Source organism: Pseudophryne corroboree, chromosome 2, assembly GCF_028390025.1.
Source record: "Pseudophryne corroboree isolate aPseCor3 chromosome 2, aPseCor3.hap2, whole genome shotgun sequence".
Lineage (NCBI taxonomy): Eukaryota > Metazoa > Chordata > Amphibia > Anura > Myobatrachidae > Pseudophryne > Pseudophryne corroboree.
In genome coordinates, this window is record NC_086445.1 from 687,959,813 (window position 1) to 687,986,670 (window position 26,858).

Consider the following 26,858-nt stretch of genomic DNA (forward strand, 5'->3'; position numbering starts at 1 on the left):
GTTGCTGCTGGGAGTCGATCGTCATCCCAGAGGGTAAGTCGGAAGACCACTTGTACTACTTCCAGTAAGCAATTGACTGTCCAACAGTCCTTTGCGAGGAAGATGAAATATCACAGCAGTCATCCTGCTGCAAAGCGGATAACTCAGGCCTTGGCAGCCTGGGTGGTAAGAAACGTGTTTCCGGTATCCACCGTTAATTCACAGGCAACTAGAGACTTGATTGAGGTACTGTGTCCCCGGTACCAAATACCATCTAGGTTCCACTTCTCTAGGCAGGCGATACCGAAAATGTACACAGACGTCAGAAATAGAGTCACCAGTGTCCTAAAAAATGCAGTTGTACCCAATGTCCACTTAACCACGGACATGTGGACAAGTGGAGCAGGGCAGACTCAGAACTATATGACTGTGACAGCCCACTGGGTAGATGTATTGCCTCCCGCAGCAAGAACAGCAGCGGCAGCACCATTAGCAGCATCTCGCAAATGACAACTTGTTCCTAGGCAGGCTACGCTTTGTATCACCGCTTTCTATAAGAGGCACACAGCTGACAACCTCTTACGGAAACTGAGGAACATCATCGCAGAATGGCTTACCCCAATTGGACTCTCCTGGGGATTTGTGACATCGGACAACGCCAATATTGTGCGTGCATTACATCTGGGCAAATTCCAGCACGTCCCATGTTTTGCACATACATTGAATTTGGTGGTGCAGAATTATTTAAAAAACGACAGGGGCGTGCAAGAGATGCTGTCGGTGGCCCGAAGAATTGCGGGCCACTTTCGGCATTCAGCCACCGCGTCCCGAAGACTGGAGCACCAGCAAACAGTCCTGAACCTGCCCTGCCATCACCTGAAGCAAGAGGTGGTAACGAGGTGGAATTCAACCCTCTATGTGCTTCAGAGGATGGAGGAGCAGCAAAAGGCCATTCAAGCCTATACATCTGCCTACGATATAGGCAAAGGAGGGGGAATGCACCTGACTCAAGCGCAGTGGAGAATGATTTCAACGTTGTGCAAGGTTCTGCAACCCTTTGAACTTGCCACACATGAAGTCAGTTCAGACACTGCCAGCCTGAGTCAGATAATTCCCCTCATCAGGCTTTTGCAGAAGAAGCTGGAAACATTGAAGGAGGAGCTAAAACAGAGAGATTCCGCTAGGCATGTGGGACTTGTGGATGGAGCCCTTAATTCGCTTAATCAGGATTCACGGGTGGCCAATCTCTTGAAATCAGAGCACTACATTTTGGCCACCGTGCTCGATCCTAGAAATAAAGCCTACGTTGTATCTCTCTTTCCGGCAGACACAAGTCTGCAGAGGTTCAAAGACCTGCTGGTTAGAAAATTGTCAAGTCAAGCGGAACGTGACCCGTCAACAGCTCCTCCTTCACATTCTCCCGCGACTGGGGCTGCGAGGAAAAGGCTAAGAATTCCGAGCCCACCCGCTGGCGGTGATGCAGGGCAGTCTGGAGCGAGTGCTGACATCTGGTCCGGACTGAGGGACCTGCCAACGATTACTGACATGTCGTCTACTGTCACTGCATATGATTCTGTCACCATTGAAAGAATGGTGGAGGATTATATGAGTGACCGCATCCAAGTAGGCACGTCAGACAGTCCGTACGTATACTGGCAGGAAAAAGAGGCAATTTGGAGGCCCTTGCACAAACTGGCTTTATTTTACCTAAGTTGCCCCCCCTCTAGTGTGTACTCCGAAAGAGTGTTTAGTGCAGCCGCTCACCTTGTCAGCAATCGGCGTACTAGGTTACTTCCAGAAAATGTGGAGAAGATGATGTTCATCAAAATGAATTATAATCAATTCCTCCGTGGAGACATTCACCAGCAATTGCCTCCAGAAAGTACACAGGGACCTGAGGTGGTGGATTCCAGTGGGGACGAATTAATACTCTGTGAGGAGGGGGATGTACACAGTGAAAGGGGTGAGGAATCGGACGATGAGGAGGAGGTTGACATCTTGCCTCTGTAGAGCCAGTTTGTGCAAGGAGAGGTTGATTGCTTCTTTTTTGGTGGGGGCCCAAACCAACCAGTCATTTCAGTCACAGTTGTGTGGCAGACCCTGTCGCTGAAATGATGGGTTTGTTAAAGTGTGCATGTCCTGTTTATACAACATAAGGGTGGGTGGGAGTGCCCAAGGACAATTCCATCTTGCACCTCTTTTTTCTTTGCATCATGTGCTGTTTGGGGACTATTTTTTTGAAGTGCCATCCTGCCTGACACTGCAGTGCCACTCCTAGATGGGCAAGGTGTTTGTGTCGGCCACTTGGGTCGCTTAGCTTAGCCGTCCAGCAACCTTGGTGCACCTCTTTTTTTCTTTGCATCATGTGCTGTTTGGGGAGTATTTTTTAAATCTGCCATCCTGTCTGACACTGCAGTGCCACTCCTAGATGGGCCAGGTGTTTGTGTCGGCCACTTGGGTCGCTTAGCTTAGTCACACAGCTACCTCATTGCGCCTCTTTTTTTCTTTGCATCATGTGCTGTTTGGGGACTATTTTTTTTGAAGTGCCATCCTGCCTGACACTGCAGTGCCACTCCTAGATGGGCCAGGTGTTTGTGTCGGCCACTTGGGTCGCTTAGCTTAGCCATCCAGCGACCTTGGTGCACCTCTTTTTTTCTTTGCATCATCTGCTGTTTGGGGACTATTTTTTAAATCTGCCATCCTGTCTGACACTGCAGTGCCACTCCTAGATGGGCCAGGTGTTTGTGCGGCCACTTGGGTCGCTTAGCTTAGTCATCCAGCGACCTCGGTGCAAATTTTAGGACTAAAAATAATATTGTGAGGAGTTCAGAATAGTTTGAAAATGAGTGGAAATTATGGTTATTGAGGTTAATAATACTATGGGATCAAAATGACCCACAAATTCTATGATTTAAGCTGTTTTTGAGGGTTTTTTGTAAAAAAACACCCGAATCCAAAACACACCCGAATCCGACAGAAAATTTTCAGGGAGATTTTGCCAAAACGTGTCCGAATCCAAAACACGGCCGCGGAACCGAATCCAAAACCAAAACACAAAACCCGAAAAATTTCCGGTGCACATCACTATGGATGACTAAGCTAAGCGACCCAAGTGGGTGGCACAAACACCTGGCCCATCTAGGAGTGGCACTGCAGTGTCAGACAGGATGGCACTTAAAAAAATTAGCCCCAAACATCACATGATGCAGAGATAATTAAAAAAACAGAGGTGCAAGATGGAATTGTCCTTGGGCCCTCCCACCCACCCTTATGTTGTATAAACTGAACATGCACACTTTAACAAACCCGTCATTTCAGCCACACGACTGTGGCTGAAATGACTGGTTGGTTTGGGCCCCCACCAAAAAAGAAGCAATCAATCTATCCTTTAACAAACTGGCTTTACAGAGGCAAGATGTCCACCTCCTCCTCATCGTCCGATTCATCACCCTACATCCCCCTCCTCACAGAGTATTAATTCGTCCCCACTGGAATCCACCACCTCAGGTCCCTGTGTAATTTCTGGAGGCAATTGCTGGTGAATGTCTCCACGGAGGAATTGATTATAATTCATTTATAATTTATTCATTCATTAATTTATTCATTTATTCATTTATAATTATAATTCCAGACTGCCCTACATCACCGCCAGTGGGTGGGCTCAGAATTCGTAGCCTTTTCCTCGCAGCCCCAGTTGCGGGAGAATGTGAAGGAGGAGCTGTTGACGGGTCACGTTACGCTTGACCTGACAAGTGTCTCACCAGCAGGTCTTTGAACATGTGCAGACTTGTGTCTGCCGGAAAGAGAGATACAACGTAGGCTTTAAACCTAGGATCGAGCACGGTGGCCAAAATGTAGTGCTCTGATTTCAACAGATTGACCACCCGTGAATCCTGGTTAAGCGAATTAAGGGCTCCATCCACAAGTCCCACATGCCTAGCGGAATCGCTCCGTTTTAGCTCCTCCTTCAATCTCTCCAGCTGCTTCTGCAAAAGCCTGATGAGGGGAATGACCTGACTCAGGCTGGCAGTGTCTGAACTGACTTCACGTGTGGCAAGTTCAAAGGGTTGCAGAACTTTGCACAACGTTGAAATCATTCTCCACTGCGCTTGAGTCAGGTGCATTCCCCCTCCTTTGCCTATATCGTAGGCAGATGTATAGACTTGAATGGCCTATTGCTGCTCCTCCATCCTCTGAAGCACATAGAGGGTTGAATTCCACCTCGTTACCACCTCTTGCTTCAGATGATCGCGGGGCAAGTTCAGGAGTGTTTGCTGGTGCTCCAGTCTTCGGCACGCGGTGGCTGAATGCCGAAAGTGGCCCGCAATTCTTCGGGCCGACAGCATCTCTTGCATCCCCCTGTCATTTTTTAAATAATTCTGCACCACCAAATACAATGTATGTGCAAAACATGGGACGTGCACGCACAATATTGGTGGCGTTGTCCGATGTCACAAATCCCCAGGAGAGTTGGGGTAAGCCATTCTGCGATGATGTTCCTCAGTTTCCATAAGAGGTTGTCAGCTGTGTGCCTCTTATGGAAAGCGGTGATACAAAGCGTAGCCTGCCTAGGAACGAGTTGGCGTTTGCGAGATGCTGCTAATGGTGCCGCCGCTGCTGTTCTTGCTGCGGGAGGCAATACATCTACACAATGGGCTGTCACAGTCATATAGTCCTGAGTCTGCCCTGCTCCACTTGTCCACATGTCCGTGCTTGAGTGGACATTGGGTACAACTGCATTTTTTAGGACACTGGTGACTCTCTTTCTGACGTCTGTGTACATTCTCGGTATCGCCTGCCTAGAGAAGTGGAACCTAGATGGTATTTGGTACCAGGGACACACTACCTCAAGATATTCTCTAATTCCCTGTGAATTAACGGTGGATACCGGACACACGTCTAACACCAACACAGCTACCAAGGCCTGAGTTATCCACTTTGCAGCAGGATGACTGCTGTGATATTTCATCTTCCTCACAAAGGACTGTTGGACAGTCAATTGCTTACTGGAAGTAGTACAAGTGGCCTTCCGACTTCCCCTCTGGGATGACAATCGACTCCCAGCAGCAAGAACAGCAGCGCCAGCAGCAGTAGGCATTACAGTCAAGGATCCATTGGAGGAATCCCAGGCAGGAAAGGACTCGTCAGACGTGCCAGTGACATGGCCTGCAGGACTATTGGCGTTCCTGTCTAAGGAGGAAATTGACACTGAGGGAGTTGGTGGTGTGGTTTGCAGGAGCTTGGGTACAAGAGGAAGGGATATAGTTGTCAGTGGACTGCTTCCGCTGTCACCCAAGGTTTTTGAACTTGTCAATGACTTCTGATGAATGCGCTCCAGGTGACGTACAAGGGAGGATGTTCCTAGGTGGTTAACGTCCTTAACCCTACTTATTACAGCTTGACAAAGGCAACACACGGCTTGACACCTGTTGTCCGCATTTCTGTTAAAACAATTCCACACCGAAGAGGTGATTTTTTTTTTTGTAATTTGACCAGGCATGTCAATGGCCATATTCATCCCACGGACAACAGGTGTCTTCCCGGGTACCTGACTTAAACAAACTACCTCACCATCAGAATCCTCCTTGTCAATTTCCTCCTCAGCGCCAGCAACACCCATATCCTCATCCTGGTGTACTTCAACAGTGACATCTTCAGGAACTGGACTGTGTGTGCTCCTTCCAGCACTTGCAGGGGGCGTGCAAATGGTGGAAGGCGCCACCTCTTCCCGTCCAGTGTTGGGAAGGTCAGGCATCGCAACCGACACAATTGGACTCCCCTTGGGGATTTGTGATTTAGAAGAACGCACATTTCTTTGCTGTGCTTTTGCCAGCTTAAGTCTTTTCATTTTTCTAGCGGGAGGATGAGTGATTCCATCTACATGTGAAGCTGAACCACTATCCATGAACATAGGCCAGGGCTCCGTGTCGTAAATGGCATATTGTCAAGTTTACGCTTCTCCTCAGATGCTTTTAATTTAGATTTTTGGGTCATTTTACTGAACTTTTGTTTTTTGGATTTTACATGCTCTCTACTATGGCATTGGGCATGGGCCTTGGCAGACGACGTTGAAGGCATTTCATCGTCTCGGCCATGACTAGTGGCTGCAACTTTAGCACGAGGTGGAAGTGGATCTTGATCTTTCCCTATTTTACCCTCCACATTTTTGTTCTCCATTTTTTAATGTGTGGAATTATATGCCAGTAATATATCAATAGCAATGGCCTACTGTACTGTACTATAAGTATACTGCTGGTCACCAAAATGCTGCACTGTCCTATTATATACTGCTCACAATAATGCAGCACAGAGATAGTTTACTTGACACAGAGCTGCAAGATACAGCAATGGCCTACTGTACTACTATATAATTATATACTGGTGGTCCCCACAATGCAGCACACTGAGCACAGATATTTGCAGCACACTGAGCACAGGTATGGAGCATTTTCAGGCAGAGAACGTAGATATTTTCAGCACACTGAGCACAGATATCTGCAGCACACTGAGCACAGATATTTGCAGCACACTGAGCACAGATACGGAGCTTTTCAGGGAGAGAACGCAGCCACGTCCTCTCCGTTTAATCTCCAATTCAGTGAAAATGGCGGCGACGCGCGGCTCTTTATATAGAATACAAATCTCGCGAGAATCCGACAGCGGGATGATGACGTACGGGCGCGTTCGGGTTAACCGAGCAAGGTGGGAAGATCCGAGGCTGCCTCGGAACCGTGTAAAATAGGTTAAGTTCGGATCTTGGAGAACCGAACCTGCTCATCTCTACTTAAAACCAGTCTTTATGCCACAAGTCAGTCCTTAATTAAACAGAAATAACTACAAATAAGTGAACAAATTTAAACAAATAAATGGAGGTTAAAAGTAGAGATGAGCGGGTTCGGTTTCTCTGAATCCGAACCCGCACGAACTTCATGTTTTTTTTCACGGGTCCGAGCGACTCGGATCTTCCCGCCTTGCTCGGTTAACCCGAGCGCGCCCGAACGTCATCATGACGCTGTCGGATTCTCGCGAGACTCGGATTCTATATAAGGAGCCGCGCGTCGCCGCCATTTTCACACGTGCATTGAGATTGATAGGGAGAGGACGTGGCTGGCGTCCTCTCCATTTAGATTAGGAGAGAGAGAGAGAGATTGACCTGAGGCTGATACTGTAGAAGAGAGTGCAGAGTTTAGTGACTGACCACAGTGACCACCAGCAGTGCAGTTGTTTTATTTAATATATCCGTTCTCTGCCTGAAAAAAACGGTACACACAGTGACTCAGTCACATACCATATCTGTGTGCACTGCTCAGCCCAGTGTGCTGCATGCCTGCATCATCTATGTATATATTATATATCTGACTGTGCTCAACTCACACAGCTTATAATTGTGGGGGAGACTGGGGAGCACTGCAGTGCCAGTTATAGGTTATAGCAGGAGCCAGGAGTACAAGACAGTCACATACCATATCTGTGTGCACTGCTCAGCCCAGTGTGCTGCATCATCTATGTATATATTATATATCTGACTGTGCTCAGCTCACACAGCTTATAATTGTGGGGGAGACTGGGGAGCACTGCAGTGCCAGTTATAGGTTATAGCAGGAGCCAGGAGTACATATTATATTAAAATTAAACAGTGCACACTTTTGCTGCAGGAGTGCCACTGCCAGTGTGACTGACCAGTGACCTGACCACACTGACCACCAGTATAGTTAGTAGTATACTATATTGTGATTGCCTGAAAAAGTTAAACACTCGTCGTGTGACTTCACTTGTGTGGTGTTTTTTTTTTTATTCTATAAAAAACTCATTCTGCTGACAGACAGTGTCCAGCAGGTCCGTCATTATATAATATATATACCTGTCCGGCTGCAGTAGTGATATATATATATATTTTTTATATCATTATTTATCATCCAGTCGCAGCAGACACAGTACGGTAGTTCACGGCTGTAGCTACCTCTGTGTCGGCACTCGGCAGTCCATCCATAATTGTATACCACCTACCCGTGGTTTTTTTTTCTTTCTTCTTTATACATACATACTACTACATCTCTTTATCAACCAGTCTATATTAGCAGCAGACACAGTACAGTACGGTAGTTCACGGCTGTGGCTACCTCTGTGTCGGCACTCGGCAGTCCGTCCATAATTGTATACCACCTAACCGTGGTTTTTTTTTCTTTCTTCTTTATACATACATACTACGACATCTCTTTATCAACCAGTCTATATTAGCAGCAGACACAGTACAGTACGGTAGTTCACGGCTGTGGCTACCTCTGTGTCGGCACTCGGCAGTCCGTCCATAATTGTATACCACCTAACCGTGGTTTTTTTTTCTTTCTTCTTCATACATACATACTACGACATCTCTTTATCAACCAGTCTATATTAGCAGCAGACACAGTACAGTACGGTAGTTCACGGCTGTGGCTACCTCTGTGTCGGCACTCGGCAGTCCGTCCATAATTGTATACCACCTAACCGTGGTTTTTTTTTCTTTCTTCTTTATACATACATACTACGACATCTCTTTATCAACCAGTCTATATTAGCAGCAGACACAGTACAGTACGGTAGTTCACGGCTGTGGCTACCTCTGTGTCGGCACTCGGCAGTCCGTCCATAATTGTATACCACCTACCCGTGGTTTTTTTTTCTTTCTTCTTTATACATACATACTACTACATCTCTTTATCAACCAGTCTATATTAGCAGCAGACACAGTACAGTACGGTAGTTCACGGCTGTGGCTACCTCTGTGTCGGCACTCGGCAGTCCGTCCATAATTGTATACCACCTAACCGTGGTTTTTTTTTCTTTCTTCTTTATACATACATACTACGACATCTCTTTATCAACCAGTCTATATTAGCAGCAGACACAGTACAGTACGGTAGTTCACGGCTGTGGCTACCTCTGTGTTGGCACTCGGCAGTCCGTCCATAATTGTATACCACCTACCCGTGGTTTTTTTTTCTTTCTTCTTCATACATACATACTACGACATCTCTTTATCAACCAGTCTATATTAGCAGCAGACACAGTACAGTACGGTAGTTCACGGCTGTGGCTACCTCTGTGTCGGCACTCGGCAGTCCGTCCATAATTGTATACCACCTAACCGTGGTTTTTTTTTTCTTTCTTCTTCATACATACATACTACGACATCTCTTTATCAACCAGTCTATATTAGCAGCAGACACAGTACAGTACGGTAGTTCACGGCTGTGGCTACCTCTGTGTCGGCACTCGGCAGTCCGTCCATAATTGTATACCACCTAACCGTGGTTTTTTTTTTCTTTCTTCTTCATACATACATACTACGACATCTCTTTATCAACCAGTCTATATTAGCAGCAGACACAGTACAGTACGGTAGTTCACGGCTGTGGCTACCTCTGTGTCGGCACTCGGCAGTCCGTCCATAATTGTATACCACCTAACCGTGGTTTTTTTTTTCTTTCTTCTTCATACATACATACTACGACATCTCTTTATCAACCAGTCTATATTAGCAGCAGACACAGTACAGTACGGTAGTTCACGGCTGTGGCTACCTCTGTGTCGGCACTCGGCAGTCCGTCCATAATTGTATACTAGTATCCATCCATCTCCATTGTTTACCTGAGGTGCCTTTTAGTTGTGCCTATTAAAATATGGAGAACAAAAATGTTGAGGTTCCAAAATTAGGGAAAGATCAAGATCCACTTCCACCTCGTGCTGAAGCTGCTGCCACTAGTCATGGCCGAGACGATGAAATGCCAGCAACGTCGTCTGCCAAGGCCGATGCCCAATGTCATAGTACAGAGCATGTCAAATCCAAAACACCAAATATCAGTAAAAAAAGGACTCCAAAACCTAAAATAAAATTGTCGGAGGAGAAGCGTAAACTTGCCAATATGCCATTTACCACACGGAGTGGCAAGGAACGGCTGAGGCCCTGGCCTATGTTCATGGCTAGTGGTTCAGCTTCACATGAGGATGGAAGCACTCAGCCTCTCGCTAGAAAAATGAAAAGACTCAAGCTGGCAAAAGCACAGCAAAGAACTGTGCATTCTTCGAAATCCCAAATCCACAAGGAGAGTCCAATTGTGTCGGTTGCGATGCCTGACCTTCCCAACACTGGACGTGAAGAGCATGCGCCTTCCACCATTTGCACGCCCCCTGCAAGTGCTGGAAGGAGCACCCGCAGTCCAGTTCCTGATAGTCAGATTGAAGATGTCAGTGTTGAAGTACACCAGGATGAGGAGGATATGGGTGTTGCTGGCGCTGGGGAGGAAATTGACCAGGAGGATTCTGATGGTGAGGTGGTTTGTTTAAGTCAGGCACCCGGGGAGACACCTGTTGTCGGTGGGAGGAATATGGCCGTTGACATGCCAGGTGAAAATACCAAAAAAATCAGCTCTTCGGTGTGGAGGTATTTCAACAGAAATGCGGACAACAGGTGTCAAGCCGTGTGTTCCCTTTGTCAAGCTGTAATAAGTAGGGGTAAGGACGTTAACCACCTCGGAACATCCTCCCTTATACGTCACCTGCAGCGCATTCATAATAAGACAGTGACAAGTTCAAAAACTTTGGGTGACAGCGGAAGCAGTCCACTGACCAGTAAATCCCTTCCTCTTGTAACCAAGCTCACGCAAACCACCCCACCAACTCCCTCAGTGTCAATTTCCTCCTTCCCCAGGAATGCCAATAGTCCTGCAGGCCATGTCACTGGCAATTCTGACGATTCCTCTCCTGCCTGGGATTCCTCCGATGCATCCTTGCGTGTAACGCCTACTGCTGCTGGCGCTGCTGTTGTTGCTGCTGGGAGTCGATGGTCATCCCAGAGGGGAAGTCGTAAGACCACTTGTACTACTTCCACCAAGCAATTGACTGTCCAACAGTCCTTTGCGAGGAAGATGAAATATCACAGCAGTCATCCTACTGCAAAGCGGATAACTGAGGCCTTGGCATCCTGGGTGGTGAGAACCGTGGTTCCGGTATCCATCATTACTGCAGAGCCAACTAGAGACTTGTTGGAGGTACTGTGTCCCCGGTACCAAATACCATCTAGGTTCCATTTCTCTAGGCAGGCGATACCGAAAATTTACACAGACCTCAGAAAAAGAGTCACCAGTGTCCTAAAAAATGCAGCTGTACCCAATGTCCACTTAACCACGGACATGTGGACAAGTGGAGCAGGGCAGGGTCAGGACTATATGACTGTGACAGCCCACTGGGTAGATGTATGGACTCCCGCCGCAAGAACAGCAGCGGCGGCACCAGTAGCTGCATCTCGCAAACGCCAACTCTTTCCTAGGCAGGCTACGCTTTGTATCACCGGTTTCCAGAATACGCACACAGCTGAAAACCTCTTACGGCAACTGAGGAAGATCATCGCGGAATGGCTTACCCCAATTGGACTCTCCTGTGGATTTGTGGCATCGGACAACGCCAGCAATATTGTGTGTGCATTAAATATGGGCAAATTCCAGCACGTCCCATGTTTTGCACATAACTTGAATTTGGTGGTGCAGAATTATTTAAAAAACGACAGGGGCGTGCAAGAGATGCTGTCGGTGGCCAGAAAAATTGCGGGACACTTTCGGCGTACAGGCACCACGTACAGAAGACTGGAGCACCACCAAAAACTACTGAACCTGCCCTGCCATCATCTGAAGCAAGAAGTGGTAACGAGGTGGAATTCAACCCTCTATATGCTTCAGAGGTTGGAGGAGCAGCAAAAGGCCATTCAAGCCTATACAATTGAGCACGATATAGGAGGTGGAATGCACCTGTCTCAAGCGCAGTGGAGAATGATTTCAACGTTGTGCAAGGTTCTGATGCCCTTTGAACTTGCCACACGTGAAGTCAGTTCAGACACTGCCAGCCTGAGTCAGGTCATTCCCCTCATCAGGCTTTTGCAGAAGAAGCTGGAGACATTGAAGGAGGAGCTAACACGGAGCGATTCCGCTAGGCATGTGGGACTTGTGGATGGAGCCCTTAATTCGCTTAACAAGGATTCACGGGTGGTCAATCTGTTGAAATCAGAGCACTACATTTTGGCCACCGTGCTCGATACTAGATTTAAAGCCTACCTTGGATCTCTCTTTCCGGCAGACACAAGTCTGCTGGGGTTGAAAGACCTGCTGGTGAGAAAATTGTCAAGTCAAGCGGAACGCGACCTGTCAACATCTCCTCCTTCACATTCTCCCGCAACTGGGGGTGCGAGGAAAAGGCTCAGAATTCCGAGCCCACCCGCTGGCGGTGATGCAGGGCAGTCTGGAGCGACTGCTGATGCTGACATCTGGTCCGGACTGAAGGACCTGACAACGATTACGGACATGTCGTCTACTGTCACTGCATATGATTCTCTCACCATTGAAAGAATGGTGGAGGATTATATGAGTGACCGCATCCAAGTAGGCACGTCACACAGTCCATACTTATACTGGCAGGAAAAAGAGGCAATTTGGAGGCCATTGCACAAACTGGCTTTATTCTACCTAAGTTGCCCTCCCACAAGTGTGTACTCCGAAAGAGTGTTTAGTGCCGCCGCTCACCTTGTCAGCAATCGGCGTACGAGGTTACATCCAGAAAATGTGGAGAAGATGATGTTCATTAAAATGAATTATAATCAATTCCTCCGCGGAGACATTGACCAGCAGCAATTGCCTCCACAAAGTACACAGGGAGCTGAGATGGTGGATTACAGTGGGGACGAATTGATAATCTGTGAGGAGGGGGATGTACACGGTGATATATCGGAGGGTGATGATGAGGTGGACATCTTGCCTCTGTAGAGCCAGTTTGTGCAAGGAGAGATTAATTGCTTCTTTTTTGGGGGGGGTCCAAACCAACCCGTCATATCAGTCACAGTCGTGTGGCAGACCCTGTCACTGAAATGATGGGTTGGTTAAAGTGTGCATGTCCTGTTTTGTTTATACAACATAAGGGTGGGAGGGCCCAAGGACAATTCCATCTTGCACCTCTTTTTTCTTTTATTTTTCTTTGCGTCATGTGCTGTTTGGGGAGGGTTTTTTGGAAGGGACATCCTGCGTGACACTGCAGTGCCACTCCTAAATGGGCCCGGTGTTTGTGTCGGCCACTAGGGTCGCTAATCTTACTCACACAGTCAGCTACCTCATTGCGCCTCTTTTTTTCTTTGCGTCATGTGCTGATTGGGGAGGGTTTTTTGGAAGGGACATCCTGCGTGACACTGCAGTGCCACTCCTAAATGGGCCCGGTGCTTGTGTCGGCCACTAGGGTCGCTAATCTTACTTACACAGTCAGCTACCTCATTGCGCCTCTTTTTTTCTTTGCGTCATGTGCTGATTGGGGAGGGTTTTTTGGAAGGGACATCCTGCGTGACACTGCAGTGCCACTCCTAAATGGGCCCGGTGTTTGTGTCGGCCACTAGGGTCGCTAATCTTACTCACACAGTCAGCTACCTCATTGCGCCTCTTTTTTTCTTTGCGTCATGTGCTGATTGGGGAGGGTTTTTTGGAAGGGACATCCTGCGTGACACTGCAGTGCCACTCCTAAATGGGCCCGGTGTTTGTGTCGGCCACTAGGGTCGCTAATCTTACTCACACAGTCAGCTACCTCATTGCGCCTCTTTTTTTCTTTGCGTCATGTGCTGATTGGGGAGGGTTTTTTGGAAGGGACATCCTGCGTGACACTGCAGTGCCACTCCTAAATGGGCCCGGTGTTTGTGTCGGCCACTAGGGTCGCTAATCTTACTCACACAGTCAGCTACCTCATTGCGCCTCTTTTTTTCTTTGCGTCATGTGCCGATTGGGGAGGGTTTTTTGGAAGGGACATCCTGCGTGACACTGCAGTGCTACTCCTAAATGGGCCCGGTGTTTGTGTCGGCCACTAGGGTCGCTTATCTTACTCACACAGTCAGCTACCTCATTGCGCCTCTTTTTTTCTTTGCGTCATGTGCCGATTGGGGAGGGTTTTTTGGAAGGGACATCCTGCGTGACACTGCAGTGCCACTCCTAGATGGGCCCGGTGTTTGTGTCGGCCACTAGGGTCGCTAATCTTACTCACACAGTCAGCTACCTCATTGCGCCTCTTTTTTTCTTTGCGTCATGTGCTGATTGGGGAGGGTTTTTTGGAAGGGACATCCTGCGTGACACTGCAGTGCCACTCCTAAATGGGCCCGGTGTTTGTGTCGGCCACTAGGGTCGCTAATCTTACTCACACAGTCAGCTACCTCATTGCGCCTCTTTTTTTCTTTGCGTCATGTGCTGATTGGGGAGGGTTTTTTGGAAGGGACATCCTGCGTGACACTGCAGTGCCACTCCTAGATGGGCCCGGTGTTTGTGTCGGCCACTAGGGTCGCTAATCTTACTCACACAGTCAGCTACCTCATTGCGCCTCTTTTTTTCTTTGCGTCATGTGCTGATTGGGGAGGGTTTTTTGGAAGGGACATCCTGCGTGACACTGCAGTGCCACTCCTAAATGGGCCCGGTGTTTGTGTCGGCCACTAGGGTCGCTTATCTTACTCACACAGTCAGCTACCTCATTGCGCCTCTTTTTTTCTTTGCGTCATGTGCTGATTGGGGAGGGTTTTTTGGAAGGGACATCCTGCGTGACACTGCAGTGCCACTCCTAGATGGGCCCGGTGTTTGTGTCGGCCACTAGGGTCGCTAATCTTACTCACACAGTCAGCTACCTCATTGCGCCTCTTTTTTTCTTTGCGTCATGTGCTGATTGGGGAGGGTTTTTTGGAAGGGACATCCTGCGTGACACTGCAGTGCCACTCCTAAATGGGCCCGGTGTTTGTGTCGGCCACTAGGGTCGCTAATCTTACTCACACAGTCAGCTACCTCATTGCGCCTCTTTTTTTCTTTGCGTCATGTGCTGATTGGGGAGGGTTTTTTGGAAGGGACATCATGCGTGACACTGCAGTGCCACTCCTAAATGGGCCCGGTGTTTGTGTCGGCCACTAGGGTCGCTAATCTTACTCACACAGTCAGCTACCTCATTGCGCCTCTTTTTTTCTTTGCGTCATGTGCTGATTGGGGAGGGTTTTTTGGAAGGGACATCCTGCGTGACACTGCAGTGCCACTCCTAAATGGGCCCGGTGTTTGTGTCGGCCACTAGGGTCGCTAATCTTACTCACACAGTCAGCTACCTCATTGCGCCTCTTTTTTTCTTTGCGTCATGTGCTGATTGGGGATGGTTTTTTGGAAGGGACATCCTGCGTGACACTGCAGTGCCACTCCTAAATGGGCCCGGTGTTTGTGTCGGCCACTAGGGTCGCTTATCTTACTCACACAGTCAGCTACCTCATTGCGCCTCTTTTTTTCTTTGCGTCATGTGCTGATTGGGGAGGGTTTTTTGGAAGGGACATCCTGCGTGACACTGCAGTGCCACTCCTAGATGGGCCAGGTGTTTGTGTCGGCCACTAGTGTCGCTTAGCTTAGTCATCCAGCGACCTTGGTGCAAATTTTAGGACTAAAAATAATATTGTGAGGTGTGAGGTATTCAGAATAGACTGAAAATGAGTGGAAATTATGGTTTTTGAGGTTAATAATAATATGGGATCAAAATGACCCCCAAATTCTATGATTTAAGCTGTTTTTTAGTGTTTTTTTTTAAAAAAACACCCGAATCCAAAACACACCCGAATCCGACAAAAAAAATTCGGTGAGGTTTTGCCAAAACGCGGTCGAACCCAAAACACGGCCGCGGAACCGAACCCAAAACCAAAACACAAAACCCGAAAAATTTCAGGCGCTCATCTCTAGTTAAAAGTTTTTGTAAAAATCTGCAAGAACATTAAAATCCTATATAAATGAATAGAAAATTAATTTAATTTTTATATAATGAATATAAGCAATATGTTTGAAACTGCTGGCAAGTCACTACCAACCTTGTATACTGCCGGTGGTGATTAGAGAAGAGGAAGATGTTGCACTTAGTCTGTCACTAGTCTGCCCTCTATTGGACATCATGGAGTGCAGTCCTACAGTGTTGTCTGCATTAAATACATTTTATATAACTATGAGCTTTCATACATTGCTGATGTTATTGCTTTGTATATGACATTTACAATAACCTTCCTTGCCCAGTCACACTACACTGAGGAACAGTAATATTATTGTCACGTAGGATGAAAGAACTTATTGTTACAACAAGAACATCATACTGTATGTAAACAACACACCTCAAACTAATATTCTAGAGCAGTTTCTTAAAGTGGTCCTCAAGCACCCTAACAGTCCAGGTTTAAAGTTATTCCATGCTTGTCCACAGTGACTAAGTTAGCATATCAGTCTATTTAATTTAACCATCAGTGCACACCCAAGGACATATTTAAAATCTGGATCGTTGTGGTCCCTTAAAGACTGCATTTGAGAACCTCTATTCAAGAAGATTCTCATCTGCTCCTGAGGCAACATCTTCTTTTCTGTATACATTTGAGCCATAGTTCTATAGCAATTTACAATTTGCACATTCAGTTCAATAACTGAAAGCCAAACATTGGATTTACTGAGCATGCTCAGGAGAGCAGCCACATGTACCACCAGGTTCCCATTAATGCCCAGCTTTACTTATGACACTGAAATGCTGACTGTATTGTAGATATGTCATGGTGATGCTCACTCTATTGCTATAAGGTTAAACTAGTCAGACACATATTGTTTCTGGAACCAGTTAGATGAACTGGTTGGGAATTTTTCTACTAGGGTTACCATCACTCTGGATGTATCCCAGATAGTCACATTTTGCAATTAGTTTTCATGTTTCAGTGATCTTAAAATCAGTCTTTATGCCACAAGTCAGTCCTGAATTAAAGAGGAATAATTACAAATAACTGCATAAATTTCAACAATTCAATGGAAAAAAACAGATATTTGTAAGAATTAGTAAAAACATAAACTCCTATATATATAAATAGTAAATTATATTTATAAATATGAATGCAAATGTTATGTTTAAAGCTGCTGGCAAGTCACTACCAACCTTGTCTACTGTCGGTGGTGGTAATTAGAGAAGAGGAAGATGTTGCACTTGGTCTGTCACTAGTCTGCCCTCTACTGGACATCCTGGATTGCAGTACTGTAGTGTCTGCATGGAATAGATTTTATATAACTGTGAGCGTTCATACACTGCTGATGTAATTGCTTTGTACATGAAATTTGCAATAACCTCTCTTGTCCGGTCGCACTACAATGCATTAAATAGGTGTTCTCAGTGAGGGTGGAAGAACTAATTGTTTCAACAAGTACATAATATGCAATCGTCACTCCCCAAACTAATATTCTAGAGTAATCTCATCTGCTCCTGAGGCGACATTGTCTTTTCTGTATGCTTTTAAGCCACACATGTACAGTGATTTACAATATGGGCAATTAGTTCTAGAACTGAAAGTTCAAAATTGGCTTAACTGAGCATGATCAGGGAGCAGAGTAAGGACCTCTAGAGCTGACTAGCTCTCCCCTACTGCCCAGCTTGCTGTAGATATGACACTGAAATGCTGATGGTATTTTAGGCATACAACTGTGAGGCTCTTTGTATCGGTGCAAGATTAAACTAATCAGACACATTTTGATTCTGGCACCAGTGAAATAAATTGGTTGGGAACTGATCCAGCTATCATTAACATCACTCTGTATCTATCCGACATAGACACATTTTACAGTTAGCTTTCATGCTTCAGTCATCTTAAAACCAGTCTTTATGCCACAAGTCAGTCCTTAATTAAACAGAAATAACTACAAATAACTGAACAAGTTTAAACATAAAAATGGAGGGCAAAAATTTTGTCAAAATTTGCAAAAACATTAAAATTCTATATAAGTGAATATGAAATTAATTTTATTTTATATAATGAATATAAGCAATATGTTTGAAGCTGCTGGTAAGTCACTACCAACCTTGTATACTGCTGGTGGTGATTAGAGAAGAGAAGGATGTTGTACTTGGTCTGTCACTAGTCTGCCCTCTATTGGACATCCTGGAGTACAGTCCTGTAGTGTTGTCTGCATTGAATACATTTTATATAACTATGAGCTTCCATACACTGCTGATGTTATTGCTTTATATATGACATTTCCAATAACCTCCCTTGCCCAGTCACACTACACTGAGGAAAAGTAATGTTATTGTCACTGAGGATGAAAGAACTACTGTAAATTGTTTCAACGAGTATATCATGCTGTATGTAATCAACACTCCCCAAACTAATATTCTAATTCAGTTTCTTAAAGTGGTCCTCAAGCACCCTAACAGTCCAGGGGGTATATTTACAAAGATTTGTGTTTTTGACGTTTTTAAGGGTGTTTGAACTCGAATGGTATCGGGTGCATTTTACTGCAACTTTTTGAATCCTGATACGATCATTCACTAAGCTGCCGAGTTTTGCACATTCGTTTTTTCCGATGTCGATGTGATTCTTAATGTCAGGCAGTGTTTTACGGGAGTAATGAGTAAAACACTGCCTGACATAACACAAGGAATCCCGGCTGGATCTGTGAGATCCATGCAGGGCTTCATTGTGTACCTTAAAAAGGTGTTTTAATTGTTTTGAAATCTGAAAAAAATGCCTAAGCATAACCAGCCTCGGGCTCTTTGAGCCGGTCCTGGTAGTAAAAATATGGGGGGGGGGAAATAACAGGGGTTCCCCCATATTTTAACAACAAGCACCGGGCTCTGCGCCTGGTCCTGGTTCAAAAAATACGGGGGACAAAAAGCGTAGTGGTGCCCCGTATTTCTTAAACCAGCACCGGGCTCCACTAGCCAGGTACATAATGCCACAGCCGGGGGACACTTTTATTGTGGTCCCGGCGGCCCTGGCATTACATACCCAACTAGTCACCCCTGGCCGGGGTACCCTGGAGGAGTGGGAACCCCTTAAATCAAGGGGTCCCCCCCTACAGCCACCCGAGGGACAGGGGTGAAGCCCGAGGCTGTCCCCCCCATCCAAGGGCGGCGGATGGGGGGCTGATAGCCTTGTGTAAAAAATGAAAATATTGTTTTTAGTAGCAGTACTATAAGTCCCAGCAAGCCTCCCCTGCAAGCTGGTACTTGGAGAACCACAAGTACCAGCATGCGGTGGAAAACCAGGCCCGCTGGTACCTGTAGTACTACTACTAAAAAAATACCCAACAAAAAACAGGACACACACACCGTGACAGTATAAGTTTATTACATACATGCACACCTCCAAACATACATACTTACCTATGTTCACACGAGGCTCGGTCCTCTTCTTCATGTCAGCGGTGAGGTTACTTTCGGTCATCCGTTGACCGCAAAGTTCCCACCATTGGATACAATGGAGCGCATAGGCGCTACATTGTATCTCTGCCGTGTGCAGCCTCACAGACACTACAGGAGCACACAGCCAATCAGGAGAGTGCCACAACGTGGCGCTCCCTGATTGGCTGAAGGGACCCTCTTTGACAGGAGTCAGGGGGGTCCTGGCAGTCGGGGAAAGGGGTCCCATGTGTAAACATGGGACCCCTTTCAGTGCGTGGTCGGGTTTCCATTTTTTTGTTTTGCCAAGTACGTGGATTATACAAAGAAGACAAGCAACACTGGATTATGTGAGTATAATTTTTTTCACAGGTACCCCGAGGATTCTGCATGGAGAAGAGGACCGAGCCTCGTGTGAACATAGGTAAGTATGTATGTTTGGAGGTGTGCATGTATGTAATAAACTTATACTGTCACGGTGTGCGTGTCCTGTTTTTTGTTGGGTATTTTTTTAGTAGTAGTACTACAGGTACCAGCGGGCCCGGTTTTCCACCGCATGCTGGTACTTGTGGTACTCCAAGTACCAGCTTGCGGGGGAGCCTTGCTGGGACTTATAGTACTGCTACTAAAAACAATATTCTCATTTTTTACACAAGGCTATCAGCCCCCCATCCGCCGCCCTTGGATGGGGGGGACAGCCCGGGCTTCACCCCGGGCCCTTGGGTGGCTGGAGGGGGGGACCCCTTGATTTAAGGGGTTCCCACTCCTCCGGGGTACCCCGGCCAGGGGTGACTAGTTGGGTATGTAATGCCAGGGCCGCCGGGACCACAATAAAAGTGTCCCCCGGCTGTGGCATTATGTACCTGGCTAGTGGAGCCCGGTGCTGGTTTAAGAAATACGGGGACCCCTATGTTTTTTGTCCCCCGTATTTTTTTAACCAGGACCAGGCGCAGAGCCCGGTGCTGGTTGATGAAATATGGGGGAACCCCTGTCATTTCCCCCCCCATATTTTGTAGGACCGGCTCAAAGAGCCCGAGGCTGGTTGTTCTTAGGAGGGGGGACCCCACGCAATTTTTTTTCTGTTTTTACACTAAACACACCCTTTCCCATATATAACCATGCACAGATCTCACTAATCCGTGCATGGTTATCCAAACTCGACTGGAAAAAGCAGGTCTATTTTTTTTGCTGCTTTTTTTAACGATTCCCCAAAAAATAGACCCGCACTTGAGCACTCAGAGACTAACACCCAAATACGAATGAATAGTGAATACCCGTATTGTATGAAATAACAGCCACGTTTGACCGATGGTCTAATCATTCATATTTCAGAACTTAGCCGTTAAATCCATTACGAATAGACCAGACATTGCCGAGATATGTGCTTAGTGAATTCCCGGATTGGGACTTTGAAAAAAAAACACAAATCGGACAAACTCAATTTTTTTGTAAATATTGGCCCAGTTTTAAAGTTATTTCATGCTTGGCCACAGGTGACTCAATTAGCATCTCAGTCTATTTGATTTTACCATCTGTGCAGAGCCATGGCTATACGTAAAACCTGGATCGTTGTGGTTCCTTGAGGACTGCATTTGGGAACCTCTATTCAAGAAGATTCTCATCCACTGATGAGGCAACATTGTCTTTTCTGTATACATTTGAGCAACACTTCTATAGCAATTTACAATTTGTACATGCAGTTCAAAAACTGAAAGCTAAAAATTGGCTTTACTGAGCATGCTCAGGAGAGCAGCCAAATATACCTCCAGGTTCCCCTTAATGCCCAGCTTTATTTATGACACTGAAATGCTGACTGTATTGTAGATATATCACTGTGATGCTCTCTCTATTGCTATAAGGTTAAACTAGTCAGACACATATTGTTTCTGGAACCAGTGTAATAAATTGGTTGGGAACTTATCCAGCTATCATTACCATCACTCTGGATCTATCCCAGATAGTCACATTTTACAGTTAGTGTTCATGTTTCAGTGATCTTAAAACCAGTCTTTATGCCACAAGTCAGTTCTTAATTAAACAGAAATAACTACAAATAACTGAACAAGTTTAAACAAATAAATGGAGGTAAAAAAAAATTTGTAAAAATTTGCAAGAACACTAAAATTCTATTTAAGTGAATATGAAATGAAATGTATTTTTATATAATTAATATAAGCAATATGTTTGAAGCTGCTGGTAAGTCACTACCAACCTTGTATACTGCCGGTGGTGATTAGAGAAGAGAAGGATGTTGTACTTGGTCTGTCACTAGTCTGCCCTCTATTGGACATCCTGGAGTACAGTCCTGTAGTGTTGTCTGCATTGAATACATTTTATATAACTATGAGCTTCCATACACTGCTGATGGTAATGCTTTATATATGACATTTCCAATAACCTCCCTTGCCCAGTCACACTATACTGAGGAAAAGTAATGTTATTGTCACTGAGAATGAAAGAACTACTGTAATTGTTTCAACTAGTATATCATACTGTACGTAATCAACACACCCCAAACTAATATTCTAGAGCAGTTTCTTAAAGTGGTCCTCAAACACCCTAACAGTCCAGGTTTAAAGATATTCCATGCTTGGCCACAGGTGACTCAATTAGCATCTCAGTCAATTTTCTTTAACCATCTGTGCAGAGCCATGGCTATACGTAAGACCTGGATCGTTGTGGTTCCTTGAGGACTGCATTTGAGAACCTCTAATCAAGAAGATTCTCATCTGCTCCTGAGGCAACATCTTCTTTTCTGTATTCATCTGAGCAACACTTCTACAGCAATTTACAATTTGTACATTCAGTTCAAAAACTGAAAGCCAAAAATTGGCTTTACTGAGCATGCTCAGGAGAGCAGCCACATGTACCACCAGGTTCCCCTTAATGCCCAGCTTTACTTATGACACTGAAATGCTGACTGTATTATTAGATATGTCACTATGATGCTCTCTTTATTGCTATAAGGTTAAACTAGTCAGACACAATGGGTGGAATTCAAATGTTTGAAAAGTCGGTTGGGTGTCTGTTTTTTCCTGTCTATTAGATAGGAAAAAACTGACTCCCAACTCACTTTTCAAACATTTGAATCTCCCCCATATTGTTTCTGGAAACAATTAGATGAATTGGTTGGGAATTTTTCTACTAGGGTTACCATCACTCTGGATGTATCCCAGATAGTCACATTTTGCAATTAGTGTTCATGTTTCAGTGATCTTAAAATCAGTCTTTATGCCACAAGTCAGTCCTGAATTAAAGAGGAATAATTACAAATAACTGCATAAATTTCAACAAATCAATGGAAAAAAACAGATATTTGTAAGAATTTGTAAAAAAAAAATGTTTAAAGCTGCTGGCAAGACACTACCAACCTTGTCTACTGTCAGTGGTGGTTATGGGAGAAGAGGAAGATGTTGCACTTGGTCTGTCACTAGTCTGCCCTCTACTGGACATCCTGGATTGCAGTACTGTAGAGTCTGCATGGAATAGATTTTATATAACTGTGAGCGTTCATACACTGCTGATGTAATTGCTTTGTATATGAAATTTGCAATAACCTCTCTTGTCCAGTCGCACTACAATGCATTAAATAAGTGTTCTCAGTGAGGGTGGAAGAACTAATTGTTTCAACAAGGACATAATATGCAATCATCACTCCCCAAACTAATAATCTAGAGTAATCTCATCTGCTCCTGAGGCGACATTGTCTTTTCTGTATGCTTTTAAGCCAAACATGTACAGTGATTTACAATATGGGCAATTAGTTCTAGAACTGAAAGTGCAAAATTGGCTTTTCTGAGCATACTAAGGGAGCAGAGTAAGGACCTCCAGAGCTGACAAGTGTGTTACACCAGCTCTCCCCTACTGCCCAGCTTGCTATAGATATGACACTGAAATGCTGATGTTATTTTAGACATACAACTGTGAGGCTCTTTGTATCGGTACAAGATTAAACTAATCAGACACATTTTGATTCTGGAACCAGTGTAATAAATTGGTTGGGAACTGATCCAGCTATCATTACCATCACTATGTATCTATCCCACATAGTCACATTTTACAGTTAGCGTTCATGCTTCAGTCATCTTAAAACCAGTCTTTATGCCACAAGTCAGTCCTTAATTAAACAGAAATAACTACAAATAACTGAAGAAGTTTTAACAAATAAATGGAGGTCAACATTTTTGTAAAAATTTGCAAAAACATTAAAAGTCTATATAAGTGAATATAAATGATTTTTTTTTAACATAATGAATATAAGCAATATGTTTGAAGCTGCTGGTAAGTCACTACCAACCTTGTATACTGCCGGTGGTGATTAGAGAAGAGAAGGATGTTGTACTTGGTCTGTCACTAGTCTGCCCTCTATAGGACATCCTGGAGTACAGTCCTGTAGTGTTGTCTGCATTGAATACATTTTATATAACTATGAGCTTCCATACACTGCTGATGTTATTGCTTTATACTGTATGTAATCAACACACCCCAAACTAATATTCTAGAGTAGTTTCTTAAAGTGGTCCTCAAGCACCTTAACAGTCCAGGTTTAAAGTTATTTCATGCTTGGCCACAGTCACTGAATTAGCATCTCAGTCTACTTGATTTAACCATCTGTGCAGAGCCATGGCTATACGTAAAACCTGGATCATTGTAATTCCTTGAGAACATTTGAGAACCTCTATTCAAGAAGATTCTCATCCACTGATGAGGCAATATTGTCTTTTCTGTATATATTTGAGCAAAACTTTTATAGCAATTTACAATTTGTACATGCAGTTCAAAAACTGAAAGCCAAAAACTGGCTTTACTGAGCATGTTCAGGATAGCAGCCACATGTACCACCAGGTTCCCCTTAATGCCCAGCTTTACTTATGACACTGAAATGCTGACTGTATTGTAGATATATCACTGTGATGCTCTCTCTATTGCTATAAGGTTAAACTAATCAGACACATTTTGATTCTGGAACCAGTGTAATAAATTGGTTGGGAACTTATCCAGCTATCAATACCATCACTCTGAATCTATCCCACATAGTCACATTTTACAGTTAGCATTCAGGTTTCAGTCATCTTAAAACCAGTCTTTATGCCACAATTCAGTTCTTAATTAAACAGAAATAACTACAAATAACTGAACAAGTTTAACCAAATAAATGGAGGTCAAAATTTTTGTAAAAATTTGCAAGAACATTACATTTCTATATAAGTGAATATAAAATGAATGTATTTTTATATAATGAATATAAGCAATATGTTTGAAGCTGCTGGTAAGTCACTACCAACCTTGTATACTGCCGGTGGTAATTAGAGAAGAGAAGGATGTTGTACTTGGTCTGTCACTAGTCTGCCCTCTATTGGACATCCTGGAGTGCAGTCCTGTAGTGTTGTCTGCATTGAATACATTTTATATAACTATGAGCTTCCATACACTGCTGATGTTATTGCTTTATATATGACATTTCCAATAACCTCCCTTGCCCAGTCACACTACACTGAGGAAAAGTAATGTTATTGTCACTGAGGATGAAAGTACTAATTGTTTCAACGAGTATATCATAATGTATGTAATCAACACACCCCAAACTAATATTCTAGAACAGTTTCTTAAAATGGTCCTCAAACACCCTAACAGTCCAGGTTTAAAGATATTCCATGCTTGGCCACAGGTGACTCAATTAGCATCTCAGTCAATTTTCTTTAAACCATCTGTGCAGAGCCATGGCTATACGTAAAACCTGGATCGTTGTGGTTCCTTGAGGACTGCATTTGAGAACCTCTATTCAAGAAGATTCTCATCTGCTCCTGAGGCAACATTTTCTTTTCTGTATACATCTGAGCAACACTTCTAAAGCAATTTACAATTTGTACATTCAGTTCAAAAACTGAAAGCCAAAAATTGGCTTTACTGAGCATGCTCAGGAGAGTAGCCACATGTACCACCAGGTTCCCCATAATGCCCAGCTTTACTTATGACACTGAAATGCTGACTGTATTATTAGATATGTCACTATATTGCTCTCTTTATTGCTATAAGGTTAAACTAGTCAGACACAATGGGTGGAATTCAAATGTTTGAAAAGTCGATTGGATGTCTGTTTTTTCCTGTCTATTGGATAGGAAAAAAACTGACTCCCAACTCACTTTTCAAACATTTGAATCTCCCCCATATTGTTTCTGGAAACAATTAGATGAATTGGTTGGGAATTTTTCTACTAGGGTTACCATCACTCTGGATGTATCCCAGATAGTCACATTTTGCAATTAGTGTTCATGTTTCAGTGATCTTAAAATCAGTCTTTATGCCACAAGTCAGTCCTGAATTAAAGAGGAATAATTACAAATAACTGCACACATTTCAACAAATCAATGGAAAGAAACAGATATTTGTAAGAATTTGTAAAAAAAAATGTTTAAAGCTGCTGGCAAGTCACTACCAACCTTGTCTACTGTCGGTGGTGGTTATGGGAGAAGAGGAAGATGTTGCACTTGGTCTGTCACTAGTCTGCCCTCTACTGGACATCCTGGAGTGCAGTACTGTAGTGTCTGCATGGAATAGATTTTATATAACTGTGAGCGTTCATACACTGCTGATGTAATTGCTTTATATATGAAATTTGCAATAACCTCTCTTGTCCAGTCGCACTACAATGCATTAAATAAGTATTCTCAGTGAGGGTGGAAGAACTAATTGTTTCAACAAGGACGTAGGGGGTCATTCCGAGTTGTTTGCTAGTTGCCGATTTTTGCTATACTGCGATTAGTCGCTTACTGCGCATGCGTAAGGTTCGCAGAGCGCATGCGCTTAGTTATTTTACACAAAAGTTATGTATTTTACTCACGGCATAACGAAGCTTTTTCATCGCTGTGCTGATCGTAGTGTGAATGACAGGAAGTGGGTGTTTCTGGGCGGAAACTGGCCGTTTTATGGGAGTGTGCGGAAAAACGCAGGCGTTCGAGTTGCAAAACGCAGGAGTGGCTGGAGAAACGGGGGAGTGGTTGGGTGAACGCTGGGTGTGTTTGTGACGTCAAACCAGGAACGAAAAGGACTGAGCTGGTCGCAATGGCTGAGTAAGTCTGGAGCTACTCAGAATCTGCGAGGTAATCGTTACGAGAAGATTAGCGAAGCTTTCGTTCGCAATTCTGCTATGCTAAGATACACTCCCAGTAGGCGGCGGCTTAGCGTGTGCAATGCTGCTAAAAGCAGCTAGCGAGCGAACAACTCGGAATCACCCCCATAATATGCAATCATCACTCCCCAAACTAACATTCTAGAGTAATCTCATCTGCTCCTGAGGCGACATTGTCTTTTCTGTATGTATGCTTTTAAGCCACACATGTACAGTGATTTACAATATGGGCAATTAGTTCTAGAACTGAAAGTTCAAAATTGGCTTAACTGAGCATGCTGAGGGAGCAGAGTAGGAACTCCAGAGCTGACAAATGTGTTACACCAGCTCTCCCCTACTGCCCAGCTTGCTATAGATATGACACTGAAATGCTGATGGTATTTTAGAAATACAACTGTGAGGCTCTTTGTATCGGTACAAGATTAAACTAATCAGACACATTTTGATTCTGGAACCAGTGTAATAAATTGGTTGGGAACTTATCCAGCTATCAATACTATCACTATGTATCTATATCACATAGTCACATTTTACAGTTAGCATTCAG

General features: G+C 44.6%; 1 protein-coding gene across 6 annotated transcripts in view; it reads right to left on the bottom strand.

Moving 5' to 3' along the window:
- Nucleotides 1–26,858, bottom strand: part of LOC135051088 (uncharacterized) — a 277,359-nt gene that overhangs the window by 234,645 nt on the left and 15,856 nt on the right. For 2 of the 6 annotated variants that reach the window (XM_063957261.1, XM_063957258.1), the window contains exons 1-5: nt 23,480–23,571; nt 22,554–22,658; nt 21,395–21,499; nt 17,862–17,966; nt 16,948–17,052 (exon numbers count right to left, since the gene is read on the bottom strand). The exons of 1 other annotated variant lie outside the window; for it this stretch is intronic. In XM_063957261.1, coding sequence (XP_063813331.1) covers nt 16,948–17,052; nt 17,862–17,966; nt 21,395–21,499; nt 22,554–22,658; nt 23,480–23,558 — 499 coding nt within the window. In that variant the 5' untranslated portion in view covers nt 23,559–23,571. Of the gene's footprint in view, nt 1–16,947; nt 17,053–17,861; nt 17,967–21,394; nt 21,500–22,553; nt 22,659–23,479; nt 23,572–26,858 lie in introns of those variants that run through there. 3 more of the 6 variants (XM_063957259.1, XM_063957260.1, XM_063957263.1) reach the window with 3 other exon arrangements.